Below are 14,564 nucleotides of genomic sequence, written 5' to 3'. Positions count from 1 at the left end.
TTTTCCTTGATTACTTACTTGATTACTAAAGTGTATCGTGGTCCATAGTGATATATGCTATTCTGTTGTGATCAGGAAGAATACAATGGAATGAAACATGCCCAAGTTCTCAGGCGAGAAATTTCATGCAAACATGTCTTCCCATCATATATATATAAAATCAGTGTGCAATCATCACAAAACTGTATAATTGAATTGGATTAATATCCAATAATTAATATCCAATAGAAAATAAGTGGATTTTTTTTCCATAACTAATACCAAGCCTTCTTAAAATGCTTTTCTTGTCAACTATTCAATATAATTGTGAACTCTATTAACCAAACACGTGATATGCAATCAACATTAAGCCAGGGGAATTTGGTGGGAGACAGATCTCCAACTCTGAACCAAGTGAATGTGCTACTCCCATGCTAAACAAAGATTATACAAGCATGTCACTGGTACAGAAATGCCTCTTTAGTTTGCTGACTCCTGAGGCAAAGAGAGGTGTACACATTAAGATTCTGTGCCATTTGACAGCAACAGGGCTGGTATACATTGCAATGGAAAGGATGAGTGTATATACCAGAATACGGATGTGAAAACACCCATGTTTTGCTTTAAAAAATCCCTATATGCTACAAAATGTAGCAAATAAAACTTGAAAGTATATTTTCACTTCCTGGGAAAATAATTCAGTTTTCCAATTTAATTGCATCTTACTTTAATTCAGCATTCCATCATCACAGCATTTAAATTACTTATAACTCATGCAGGATAAAGCAATTTTACATTAACTTGCCTTTACTGTACACACGCAGTACCTCCTTCCCACCTACCTTCCCACACCAGGAAACACAAGCTTGTGAATTTTAGCATGAAAAAACTTTGTCATAGTAAGCAACAGAGTAAGCAAACCATTACAAGTTTTATTGAATGTAACTTACTTCAAATAACAAAAAGACACCAATTTTCTCTTTAAACATACAGCTCAACCACTTTTTAGGATATTACTTCAAAGTAACAGCAAATATTGCTGCATAATCAGTATATTTTACCTATTTCCTACTGTGTTATTCAGCAGATAAAACACATTTACCAACAATAAAGTGTATTTGTTCTTCATTTCAAAAGCTCACTCTTAAAATGGATATCTCACTATCCATAATCTACAAAACTTCACAGTATATTACTCTCAATATACCTGGAAGCAGTCCTTGAGATTACACTGCAAGCCAGTAACATTTTAAAAACAAAGTGTATAGAATACAAAACAATACACAAGACTCCCAAGTTGCAGGACTATCAAACTTGCCAAGCACAAGGAGGCCAGGTGGAAACAGTGGCATCTTTTGCTATACATTCCTTCACTAGTTTTACTTTCAGATGGTTTGCTATATTTAAAACATACTTGATATTAAGTGCTGTGCCTTCAACAAGGTAAAGAATTCAGTCCTCTAGTGATTTGGGGGGGATGTTTGCTTTTTAACACATACTTTAAATATTAAAAGACCAATAAACAGACAAATTTGGCTCCTTCCCCGCTGCCCTCCCCCTCCCCCCCCCAAAAATAAAAAAGTCCATTAATCTTTAATTTCCCTGAATAACTTGGACAAGAACTAGGTACAGTCACAAGAGCAACTGCAGGAGACAGGATATGTGTGCTAGTATGAGGGTATGCTGTAGTTAAACACCAGACACAAAAGTAAAACGTTACTCTATTGATTCTGCCCCAGCTTGCTAGGGGACAGCAGACAAACCCATTAATTTTTTTCCCCACTCCTGCCAGTGAGGGAGATAATACTTGTTATCTGAACTAAGGCAATCCCAAACCTAATTTGAGTTAACGGAGGTAAGTCAAAGTAATAATTAGTGTCAGCAATAAATACAAGTTTATGACAAAAGCGAAGAAGGAAGAGTCCTTCAGGTATTTCAGTTACCTCATCCTTGCTGCTGCCTTCAGGGAGACAGATGTGAATAATGCGTAGACCAACCTGTCGAAAGAAAATACTTAAAATTACCAAAGGCAAGTAGCTCATGGTTAATAACACATGTATCGGCTACAGCTTACCTCTTTGGCCAAGTTCTTGTTTGCTTCTTGAATCAAATGATCATTATGTGCCTTGGGGAACAAAACAGAAACTGAGTTTTAAAATGATACATTAAAAAATGTGAGTACACTAATGCACATGCCTATGCAAAAAACATAGTGATAATGTTTGTGTCTACTGGTATGGGAACAAATAAAAAGCCTAGTAATTCTAAGAAAGAAGCAGAAGGCCATCCCTATTAATCCCAAATAGTTCAAGACTGCTGACAGTGAACAAAAGAGCATTTAAAAGGACAGGCTTCACAGTAAGGGGCAGCTCCTGTGTGGGAAGGAAGCCTTGCCCTCCATCTGCCAGCTCCCTCCCTGCAGCAGCACAGAGGCTGCTGCAGTGGGAACACTGTGCAAAGCTTACACTGCAGTGAGGGAAAAAGAGACAGGTCAAAGGACAGCTCAGCAGCTGCTCACCTATGCCAGTAAATGTGGAACTGCACGCCCGTACTGAGTGTTCCATAGGTTTCACTGGGATGGAGCAACTGGTGAGACCACACTGTTCCTTGTAATGTCCCCGATGCTGCAGCACTGGCAGGTGAACAATTATCTTGTGTGTGTGCAGAAAACTGCCCTGAACTGTCTCCTATCAAAACCATGGAGCAGCACAGGTGAGGCCAGAGCTCAGCACATGGGCTGGCATAGCGTAAGAGCAGGACAGGGGAATGCAGGGGATCACTGAGATTTGCAGGGCAATAGCTCCACTGCTAAACAGAATCCTGATGCTACATTTTAGTTTTCAGCTTCAACAAAATTAAGCAGAACCCAATAATCTGTTGCACAGATCCAACCAAGGTTCAACATGAATAATAAGCAACACAGGTATCAATCTCAATATCAGTTCAGGTTCAGTTGACTCAAGAGGAAAAGAACAGTCCTAAAACCATTCTACAGCAGGCTCAGTCTACAAATCCTCATTCCCAGTACTGCTGAAGAGGTTGTGCCACGTGATGCCAATTGCTGTTACGCAGGAGTGATTGTAAAAGGAGATAATTTCGCTGCCCTTCCTCTGTTCCTCTAGGTGCAATGAGGCATATAGGGAGCAGCATGAATCCTAAGGCTCTGCCCACATTACCTGGTAGAGCAGTGCACACAAGAGCATTTGTAGTCTAAAGCAAGTCTTCTCTGCACCACCAAATACACATTTAAAATGAGCTCTGCTTCAATCCTTACAACCAGACTAGAGCTAGGGTGATTGACAACTGGAGAATGTAGCTTGGTGGAATTTCACCCAGAAGGATCTAGGCCACATATTCGTACAGCCACCTCATGATGCAAATCAAGTAGGCTAAACAGGGACAAGAGGGACATCCCTTCCCTTGTGTCAGCATATGTGGTGATGCAGAAAACCAGACTTGGGGGATGAATGTGATTTAAATGAAGCCTCTTCAGACCTCTTGGGCTGGGGTAGGTTACAGCCCCGGTCCAGCTCATGGTACAACTGGATGAAGACAAAACAGGAGTGAGAAAGAACAGGTTGCTAAGAAGATGGGTCACCACTGCTTTTCTAGCAGTCTTTAAGCTTATAGCCTTAGAAGGCTTTGTGAAAACATTAAACGCAATTACCAGAGAGGGTAAGAGATGAGAGAACCTGTTCAGACAACCTCACTAGAAGACCTACTGAAATAAAGCTGTTGTTGCATTACTTAGATTCACTACGAGTACTTAGAAAATACTTAGAGTTGGGTTTTAAAATTAAAACCTACTGGGTCAGAGTTTCAGTGTGTGCCCACTCAAAACCAATGGCACTATCCTAGGAAACAGTACAGAGACATTTTGCATGCATGGCTCTGGGTCCCACTCTGAATGACAAACATCCCTAGTTTCTCGGCTTTGAAACCTTAAGAAATCTAAAGAGGAACATCTTTCAGCTTTGCAGGGATAGCAATCCTCATCTCTGATTTTGATTGCCTGGTTCAAAGATAGCTGCATCAGTGGGATGGAAAGGAAAGCTCTTCACGGCATTAGTAAAACAGCTTTCAATTACTGCAAGACTCCTTCACATCTTAAAGTGCTGTTGCTTCTACAGGATGTTGACACTTCACACAAGGCATTTACTTCACTCAGTCCCTTCTGAGCTGACCAGGATTTTTCAATATGGTTTTCCTCTCCTTAGAATAGCAGTAACAGTGATAAGCTGCAGCTGCCCAAAGGTAGCAAGGATGACAGGAAGCAACAGGGTCTTTCATTAACCCTGGTAATGTTATTTCAGGGGTGAGAGCTGAAGGGATGCCCACGTTTTCAGGCACATAAACGCTTTGTTCAGGATTGCAAAAAAAGCTTCCAGCTAAATAAAGGTTGAGGACAACAGCTTTAACACAACTATGCCAATCAACTTAGACAAGCTGTGAGAAAAAGTGATCCATATTCACAGTGGGGAAGACTATGTTAGCAAAAGGAGGAAGGGATAAAATCATCCCTTTCCTTTGCAAAGCTTTCCCACAGTCTGAAGTTCACTCTGGCTGTTTCAGAACTGAAGAAAAGGGCAATCTACAGTCTGGTGGAATTACTTCCTCCTATTGCTTTGCTTTATAATAAAGCAGATAATAATCTTTATGAAAAAAAGAATAAGAGTTACTTTCTGCATCATGTGCTTCTGAATTCTCATACAATAAGTGGTAGCAAAGGATATCCAGTGAGCATACAGAGGCACCTCACCTGAATAATGGCAAGTGTTGGCTCAAGCTGAGGGTTTTGTCTCTTAAGAGAGGCCAAGGATTTCTTTGCATTCTCAGTGATTTTGCTGCAACACAATAACAAACAAACCTTTAACAAAATAAACCTTCCAAATATTAGTCAGCAGAAACTTACGTTAGTCAGCAATATAACATAAATGCTTAGGCACACACACTTTTAATCCCTAAAACTGTGGCTGGATATAAACTCTGAGGGCTGGTATTCAGCACACAGGGAATTTTTTTTTCCCCCTAGCTATTTGCGCCATTGCTCTGACATGCCCAAAACATTATAGCTAGACTGCTAATTCATGAGAAGGTTCGTCCAGCCCCACCACAGGAATTGCACCAGGGAACCACGACCCTGCACTCTCAGCTCAGGTGGGTCCTTTATTTCCATACCCTCGGCCAGACGCAGAAGCCTTTACATCTGGGGCTGGCAGACCTTAACACCAGCCCCAAGAGCAGCAGACCATCCACTTTCATGGATGCCATTCAAAACCTCTGGCAGAAGGGAGACAGAGGAGCTCTGTTTGCCACACTGCTTCTTGGAAAAACTGGTGACAGCCAGGCACTGGGAATGCTTTCTGGAAAAAAATTTCTGGGTAAGTGGCTGTTGTCTCTCCTCTGTTACCTTTTGCACATGCAGATGACACTAAAACAGCAGAGGAAGGAGAAGACCCCCTGAAATATGTCTGTGTGTTTGTCCCCCCACAGCAAGCAAGATAAGCAGAGGAAAACACAGCCTAGGGTGGATTTTTGATACCTCGCACCGTGCCCCTTGTTCCAGAAGCCAATGACCAATTCACGCCGTGGCAAACTATCCCGACCAAGGTTGAATCGGGGAGGTGGGGACGAGGAGGAACACGTTTTTCCAGGAACCCCTCTGCGCACAGCCTCACCTGAACCACCACTACATAACGCCTGCTCCGCTCGCTCTCAAAACGCCCCAAAACCAGAAGCCACGGCAAAAAAAAAATCCAACCCAACCCAGTGGTTCCGGGGGAAGGGGGGCATTTCGCTACGACGGGCCCCCCAAAAAAAAAACCCAACCCGACGCACCCAGTCAGGCAGCATCCCCCAAGATCCCCTTTACCCCTCCCTCCCTCCCTCCCTCCATGCCCACACCATCACCCCCGGTTGCATCAGCCGGCGCTGCCTCCCCACGTGCGCCTCTTACCGGGCGGCCGCCGCCGCGCCGCCACCCCCGGTGTGCCGCCCGCACAGCCCGCGGCTCGGCGGCAGCGCGGCGGGGAGCGCCGGGGCCAGGCAGCGCCGCAGCGCCGCGATCCTCATCCCTCCGCACCGCTCCGGCACCGGCGGCTGCAGCGGCGGCGGCGGCGGGACGGGCAGCGGGGCGAGGAGGCGGGCGGAGCTGGAGCACCGCCTTGCCCTCTCGCCCCGCTCCCCGCCCCGGCGTTCGGCCGCGTTCGCTTCCGCTTCTTTGCAACGACAAAAAAACAAATCACCATCCGAGTCGCCTTCAAACATCAGCTCCGACGGGCGGAACCCATCACCTTCCTCCCCTGCCGTCCGAAAAGAACAGCAACCAAAGTTTTTGCATACTCAACGTTTATTAAAAATAGTATGAAATGGTCCCTGGGAGAAGTTACAATGCTAGTAGAAGTCCCTTTTTCTGTTTGTTGTTTTTTTTTTTTTTACCCCTCCCTCCCAACTCCACTGATTGCATGAGATGCGAGTTAAACATTCCCCTACGCCGTTTAAACCAATCTAGACGTGCGCGCACAGATTTACCTTCTATCCATATTTACAATACTTTACAAGCTATATTAAATAAATACGGGCTCTGCTACACCTCGGCGTCTTAAATATGTACAACATTATTCCTCAGTCGGATTTTACTAGATACGGGTCCTATCACAGTAGATGTGCTGACTGTAACAAGTATCCCTGTGGTATGAGCTAGCAAGTACCATGACCAACCAGCCCTCAAAATAACAATTTATCGCCAATGCAAGATTTGTGTGGTAAATAATTTAATCCATTCTAATAAATTCAAGTCCTCAAATCTTAGTCGACAAGTAGTTAGCTGTACACTGAATTTCAGGTTTTCCTAAAAGTAACCAATGTAGTAAATAGTCAGCTGTTCCAAAAGTACAGTGCTCTGTAGCTTAGGGGAGTGATAAGTGGTTAGTAAAAATAATATTTTGATGAAACTCCTTTGTTTATTGATATGTTTAACTCGGTACTGGCTTTATCCATGTAATCTGAAGAATTTAAGCACCAAAAAAGAACAACAGTCACACAAAATGATCAGTGTAGACGTATTCAGGCTTTCCTTTAAGTACAATGTTTTCAAGTAACAGAATCCAAAGCTTTGCAACAAAGATGACAAAGGGGAGTAAGTGTGCATCATATTGGAAAGCCTGTCTTTGCTCTAAATGGCAGCATTTATTCTATACATTATTTGCAAAATAATGGAATGTATTCTCATTTTCTAAGCTACTATTATTGTACACAAATTGGATTAGAGTTAGCCCTGGCTGATTTAGCAAACACACCTTTTACCTCTGCCTGTCAGGAAGAGTCATTTCCTACTACAGGAGATGCATGCCCTGGGGACAACTGCTTGTCACTCAACCACCAGTGTCACTGAACCATGCTATGGGCCAAACATGCCCCATGATCAGTATTTCACCCAAGTACCTGGTCAAGCCTCATTCTCTCTCAGGGTTACTGACACACTGGGACTTGAACGAACACCCAACAGGTCACACCTACTTTGCAGTCTCTCACACAACAGCTTTCAAATGCTGGGTGCTGAGCTACAAGATACTCAAATTTTCCTTGTGTGTCACAAACACCACCATCACTGGAGGTTCTAAAACCAGTCTAGTCCTCTTCACAAGCAGTGGAGCTCCCCTTCTATTGCCAGAACCATTCCTCAGACAAGGACTATGTCACATGCACAGGTTCTCATAAAAAGCCACCACTGCCTGTCTTCTGCCTACTATAAGTTCCATAAAGTAGAAGAGGCTATCAAGCACTAGGACCAGATTTTGTTTAAAATGTAAGAAGCTTGTTCTAAAGTAATGTAGCATATGTATTGGTCCCACACATTTGGAATCTGTCTGATGAAAAGTAATGTGCAAAAAAGTATGTGCCATTATGTACGTAGTCTGTTGGTGTAATTACCAGAACCCTACTCAGAGATCTGCCCAGTCACAGGAGCAGCTACTCAGCTAAATGGTCCTGTATGTAGGCAGAGTAATCACACAGGTATTCTGGGGCAGAACACTGGAAACCAACTGGAAAGTCCAAATACTAAGGTTTCCACGTGATAAAATGCTTTAAGAACCAAATGGTATCAGACCTGGTTCGATGGTAAGAATGAGGGGGTTATGACACCTAACAAGGGAAGAGATGCAAAGATCCAATAGGAGATGAGAAGTCCACCTGCGCTATGGAGAGGGACTCCAGACAGTGCACATATGGCCTTTTTCATGTTCAGGATTCTAAACCATTTTAAAAAAGATACATTTCACATCTATTTACAATATTATTGTGATAGAATGCCTGATGGTGTAATATTGTGGAAATACATAATGCCAGTACTGATTGTCCTAGTATATACTCTGTCATGATAAGGCAGTACAGCTAGAAATTACTGAAAGCATCAAGCAAAGCTACTTGAACTGAGACACTGAAATTTTTCCCTTAAAGACTGTACAATATTCTGCTGATTAGGAGATGGTACCCTCCACAGGTAGTCATTCAGCTTATCCGAATCACTATATGCAGTCAGATATGGGGTAAGCGCGTGTTTGCTGCTGGCAGACTTTGCAGGAGTACATGAGACAGTTTTGCCACAGAGCGTTTCAGAAGGAGCAGAGTCTGCATTACGCAGTTTAGGATCTGATTTCTTTGCTTGGTTCTGAGAAGTCTCCAAATCAGATCCCTCATCTTCAGACTTTATTTCAACATAGTCATCATCATCCCCTTCTCCTTCTTCAGTATCTTTGAAATTCGAAAAATAGTTCTGAGTGGCCATCTGTGCTGTCAGAGGGGAGGCCCCGTTCACTCTCAGGACTTTTTGAGAATCCTGCAGAATCATATCTGAACAGCTTTCAGGAATCTGCTTTCTCATCTCCGGCCCTGTACACGCTGAAGCAATAGCAGGGCTTTGATGACTGTTGAATCGGAAGTTCCTGTTCGAATGGAGCTTTTTCTTGTCAATTTCATTAGTGTATACAATTGATTCTCCAGACCTGTTGACCACAATTGAGGAGGATGACTGTGACCTGCTGTATGCCTGTGGTTTTACACTGCTCACTCTCCTCCCAAGCGAATTATAGATGTGATCTTGATGTAAGTTCTCTTTGTTCGGTTGGCTTATAATGGCACTCCACCTCTGCGCTGGGACATGCAAACGGTTAGAAATCTGAAGGGAAGGCACCGAGCCAGCTGACAGCAACTGCTTCGAATTACTTTTTGTACCAGCTTCTGTATATGAGTTCTTGGACTTTGGGTCTTGGGATTCAGACCACGGAGAGAAGTCGGCCAGCTCGCCGTTACTGTACGTAGAATGCAAAAGCCAATCTTCTGCTCTTGGGCATTCACTGGCAGGCTGGGAACGGGGAGGTGATGTGGCCACGGGTGTGGAAAACCTCCCAGCTGATGGCTCCTGAGGAGTGGCCCAGGCTTCCTTTTGGACCTTAGGAGTACTGTCTCTGAAAACAATTTGGTCATAAAGCTGGGAATATTCAGCTATTCTGGCACCTAGAAAGGAGAGAGAATTAACTTAGCAGAGACAAGGAATCCATTCCAATTAATCAAGTGAAAATTTAAAAATCTTAAAACGTTTAGTATCAGTCAAGAGAAGATCTTTCAGTTGTGTCAATATATTTGGCCTCAACAAAGTAACATGAAACAACGGAGGCCGAAAGACCCTTTGCATCACATTTCAATACACTGTATTGAGAAAAGGAAACATAAAATATCTTGCTATAGTGAGCAGTCATGCAGGACACAATGCAGCCCATGGTTCCAATAATATGCTGCTTGTTTCATAATAAAATGAAAAATAACATTCTAAAAATAGTCTGGTAAATAAGATATTTAGGGACTTTTATACATATCACAAGAAGGCAAGAATGACACTCTAGTACATGGAGTCTGCTGGCTTCAAGTTTTCAATTTGTTTCAATTGACCATGGACAAAAATAGTTCCAGAGTTCTTGCATATCTAGGACTTTGCACATTGACAGAACAAGATCACCACCTCTTTCTTATCTGACCTATTTTCTTATGCTTATGGGTGTGATTGTGGATGGTATCTGAGCAAACATACATGACTTGTTAGATAGTGAACCAACTTGAAAATAAACCAATTTAGTCAAACTCTGAAGATCACACTATTAAGGAAATAACTGTTTTTCTGTAAAGAGGCCAACAGTGCTTTGGGCATGATTTCTATTTCCAGCCTCAGTTTAATTGCTCTTTCCTGACACCACCCTGCTATTTCTTCCCAAAGTTATCAAGCAATGACAAGAAATGAGATATAAGGGACTATTCATGTTAAAGAAGTCTCAGAAAACTCATCTCAGTGGTAACAGAGAAAATACAACACTGATACTTAATGAACAAGGTGGGGAAAATTCATAATCTTCCAGTTCAGAACACAAAGTTCACTGAAAGTTACTCAAGAAATGTACCCATATAGAAACGTTTTTAACATACCAATAGCAGGCCCCCCTTGTTTCTTCTCCTCCAGAATAGCAGCAAGATCTTTGTGTTTCAGTTTCTGTTGTCTGTTAGCTGGCTGTTCCTGCTCTGGATTCTTAACTTTCAAGAGCTGGTTAGCCTTCTTAATTTTTTGACTGTATTGCCTTGCCATCATAAAAACTCTGTTCTTCGTTTTATCCACGACAGCCAAGTCATTTTCCACACTTTCTGCATGCACATTGGACAGAACATTATTGGCAGGTTCATATGGACTGTCTACAAGAGGCATCTCACTAGAGAAGGAAGATCTGTTCAAACTCATAAAAGAGTTCTTGCATGGTGAAGTGTCTTCAAGCCTGAGATTAGCCTCACTAATGGTGGCAGCCCTGGGCTTCACAGTTTTAGGGAAAATAGGAGTTTCTGGCAGAGAGAGAGTAGACAGTGAGTACTCTACATCTTTACTCAGTTCAGGTGTACTACCAGCATGCAGCCTCTCCTGCATATCATCTTTATAGACAGGAAAGGCTGCAAGGACACGGTCTCTTGTCTTTTCCTCATTTTTCTTGATATAGTTCTCCAGGTCATTCCAAATCTCATCTACTTCCTCTGAGAGTTTATCTGCTGCAGACTTATGGGACAGAGAATCAGAGTTGGAGGAGCTATCTACTAAGCTCAAATAGTCATTGTCAACAGGAACACGATGGTAAGGACTTTCATCTTCACTGAACTGGAGACTCTCTTCAGAAACAAAATGTTGTAGATTGTCACAATATGCAAAGTCTTTTTCCAAAAAACTCCTCCTTTTAGAGGTTTTTAAGGGGTCACATTTAAAATTCAATAGTGGTGTTTCTGGAAGCACTATGGTATCATAGATATTGTCTTCAACAATCCTGAGCTCATCCACACTTGAAGTAGGTGCTTCTTTACTGAGTAGTATCTCCTCCCTACCAACAGAAACGAAGGCCCTATTTTGATTTGCTGTCCTCTTTTTGGAGGGTGAATCTAAGCTGCTTTTGTTTTCAGCCTCATAGAGAGAGTCTTTAGCAGATCTCTGGGGACCACGGTGTGTCTCCTCCCTTCTTGTCAGACCCATCAGCTTTAAGTCTTCATAGCTTATATTATCATAAACATGTTCAATATCATCGATAGTCAACTCCTCTGAAGATTCGGGATATGCATTCCTATTGCTCACTTCTGCTATCTTCCCTTCCCTTCGAGAACCCCGCTCCACTATTTTACACCTTGTGCTGGCTGGACACGTGTTACTTTCACCAGCACTACTGGCCCGTCTGACGATTTTGTGACGAGTGGGGCTGGAAGTCTCGTTTTGATGCACTACACCTAAATGCCAGCTGCATGGACGGCCAGAAGAGCCCCTCCTTTCTCCACTGACAGCTGAACTTGCATTGGATGTAGACAGTGATGGTACAAACATTTGATAATCATCTTCATCATCTTCATTCTCATAAGGTGGGCGCCGGCTTGGAAACAATGCCTGCCTGATCTGATGGTCCGTCCAGATGTTTCTGACAGAGGTACTTCCTCCCAGGATATTCATGATTAGTGAGTTGCTCTGGGTTGTGCTGAATTGTCTAGGAGACTGTGACTGTCTAGCTGTGCAGGAAAATGGAAGATCAGTATTCAACTGGGTTGACTCTTCATCTGAGGGGTCCTTGGAGCTCTGTGAAGATTTCAAATTTGCAGGTAACATTAGCACATTGCTGCAATAGTACAGCAATTCCCTCCATTCACAGAACTGTCATAGCACTAGTGGGTCCTGCAGCATAGAATCATGTGGAGATGGACAGGGCAAGCAGGCTCCTCAATAGAGAGCCAGGGAGCCAAGGTGGCAGTGCCAGACTACTTTGTCTTCTAATCCTTCCCATGGCTCAGAGTTCACTCTTGGCATTTAATAACATCTTACTTCAAATACAAGACAGTAGCTTACGTTAATGCATGAGTAATTAAAGGCAAATTTGTTTGGCAGGGGTTAGATTAAACCTTTTATGCTAACTCTGCAGTTTCACAGTTGGATTAAGCTAATCTGACTCTGGGCTTGTGCCAAAAGTCCTGTTCTCCTCCCTTTGCCCTTGCCTATAACCCTAGCAGAAAGAAATCTTATGTTCAGAGGTTGGGAGAGAGAGGGAAAGATAATTTTAATGCTGATTGGTTTGGTTAGTTGCTTGTTTTTCTCACCCCCCCCCCCCAAAAAAAATAGCCTTTAATCATAGACATGAATATTTCAATTATTTGAATACTAATACATTACATAAACAGAAAATGGCATACTTAGGTAAAGCAGATTTCTTTGGCATATATATGATGCATAGCAAAATAGATGTAAAAATAATAATTACATACCTGCATTTCACACTTGTTGACATTAAGACTTCTCCGTTTTTCAACATTTTCAGCAGCTTGACTATTAAGTCTTTTTCTTCCCCCTTTTGATTTCTGCAGTGAGTTTTGCTGTACTCCCTGTGATTTTAAAGAAAAAAAGGAGGGGAGGGGTAATAAAATCTACAGTTATTTGTACAGTCTTGATCACAGGAATTAGTAGCAGCTAGAACACATCAGGGATCGATACTGGGAGATTAACAAACTCATGAATCATAAGAGCACTGCCACAGGAACGATTCAGAGCCTAGAATATCTGTGAAAGTATTGTTGCCACATCTAGTATTAAACACTAACCTACTAGTATACATTTTTATGGTGGTTCTCTTTTGGGCTTAGTCATTCTTTTGTACTTAGGTCATCAAGAGGGAGAAGTCCAAGACACTGCACTACATTCATATCAGATACTATTTTGAGAAATATTTATAATGAAAATAGTGTCATTTCAAAGAGGAAAATGCACAGTAAGCTTCAAAAAATTTCAATAATTGGTTTGGTATAATTCACAAAATAAATGGACTGCACAAGGATATAACCTCAATCTCAACTAAACAAAATAAACTGAAAATCTAGATAATTTAATACAGGCCCATTTCAAAGCTGGGGTTTTAGTCTTTCAAAGGTACTACATATGTGTGGAAAGATCATACACAGTGGGAAAAACTACCATCTTTGCAGTAGTAACAGATAAAGACTCTCATTTTCAGAAATCCTACTCAAAACTGCATAATAAAGTTCACACATTCCTACCTACTGCCAGGAGCTCATAAATCAAGAAACATCACATCAGCTGCAGCAGTGCCTAAATCTTAATATTCAAGTCCTTGCTTTGGAGACCTGAAGGCACTGTCTCTGCATGTGATCTAAAAAAGTTTCTTTCATGGCATTGGCTGAAGAAGCAAGGAAAAGCCAGTTGTGTGCAAAAGGTAAAAGCAATAGCTTTCTGACAGAACTAAGTTTGAGGACTGCAAAGGACTAAGTAAAATCTCATTCAAGCCGTGGGAATTTCTCCCTCTGTATAGTGGTTACTTCTACATCTTCTCTGTTAAATGCAAGATAGTATTGTGTGAAGTCTAAATAAAAATATATCTAAGAAGAGAAGCTGTAAACACTTGCAATGCATTCTTTCCTCATGGCTGTTTTACAGATAACTTTAATCCCTCTTCCATCCTCCCTAGGAAAAAATAATTTTATTTTTTCTCCTCTTTTTTCCTACCTGTTCAGACTCTTCTTCATCATCAGCATCAATCTGTTCTGTAGCAGAAGTCTGAAGATTTTCATCCTGGTCGCTGCTGTAGCCTGGTTCAACAGACTCTTGAAACTGGCTTTCCAGCCCACTGGATTCCAATGAAACCTTTTTCCTAGAATTCAGCAGGGCTTCACTTGATCCTAGTTTGGTGGCTTGAGATAATAGAGCTCCCTCAATACCAATCCGCTTAAAAAAAAAAAATCCCAAAACTTTGATTAGAAGTTTATAGAGATTCTATATTTTAGTAAGACACTTTTACATTAGACTTACAGGCAATGTTTAAGCTATATTGAGTTAGCTGCACTGAAATGAGATTTATTAAGACATAAGTACAACAATCAGTATGTTCCCATATAATATTTTGAACTGAAAAAATATATGCAAATTCCCATTTCCCCCACCTCCCAAATCGTGACCTTCAGTATTATGGCATATCAATGAAGTTATATCTAATCTACCCTGTTTATAAAACTTCCAC

The 14,564-nt window shown here is 41.9% G+C and overlaps 2 protein-coding genes across 6 annotated transcripts in view; both read right to left on the bottom strand.

The window, feature by feature from the left end:
- The window catches only part of MTHFD1L (methylenetetrahydrofolate dehydrogenase (NADP+ dependent) 1 like), a 146,940-nt gene extending 140,877 nt beyond the window's left edge, over positions 1–6,063 (bottom strand). Inside the window, exons 1-4 of the mRNA XM_050315394.1 lie at positions 5,936–6,063; positions 4,739–4,823; positions 2,054–2,104; positions 1,923–1,976 (exon numbers count right to left, since the gene is read on the bottom strand). Of these exons, the coding sequence (XP_050171351.1) occupies positions 1,923–1,976; positions 2,054–2,104; positions 4,739–4,823; positions 5,936–6,051 (306 nt within the window). The 5' untranslated portion in view covers positions 6,052–6,063. The remainder of the gene's footprint in view (positions 1–1,922; positions 1,977–2,053; positions 2,105–4,738; positions 4,824–5,935) is intronic.
- A 247-nt stretch (positions 6,064–6,310) lies between these two features.
- PLEKHG1 (pleckstrin homology and RhoGEF domain containing G1) overlaps positions 6,311–14,564 on the bottom strand; it is a 127,291-nt gene continuing 119,037 nt past the window's right edge. For all 5 annotated transcript variants that reach the window (XM_050316051.1, XM_050316054.1, XM_050316053.1 and 2 more), the window contains 4 exons: positions 14,054–14,272; positions 12,802–12,918; positions 10,456–12,121; positions 6,311–9,495 (listed from right to left, as the gene is read on the bottom strand). In XM_050316051.1, the coding sequence (XP_050172008.1) occupies positions 8,393–9,495; positions 10,456–12,121; positions 12,802–12,918; positions 14,054–14,272 (3,105 nt within the window). In that variant the 3' untranslated portion in view covers positions 6,311–8,392. The remainder of the gene's footprint in view (positions 9,496–10,455; positions 12,122–12,801; positions 12,919–14,053; positions 14,273–14,564) is intronic.

Source organism: Myiozetetes cayanensis, unplaced genomic scaffold, assembly GCF_022539395.1.
Source record: "Myiozetetes cayanensis isolate MyiCay16 unplaced genomic scaffold, myiCay2020 scf2-11, whole genome shotgun sequence".
Lineage (NCBI taxonomy): Eukaryota > Metazoa > Chordata > Aves > Passeriformes > Tyrannidae > Myiozetetes > Myiozetetes cayanensis.
Note: the sequence above shows the minus strand (reverse complement) of the source record. Positions and strands in the feature narration are given on the sequence as shown.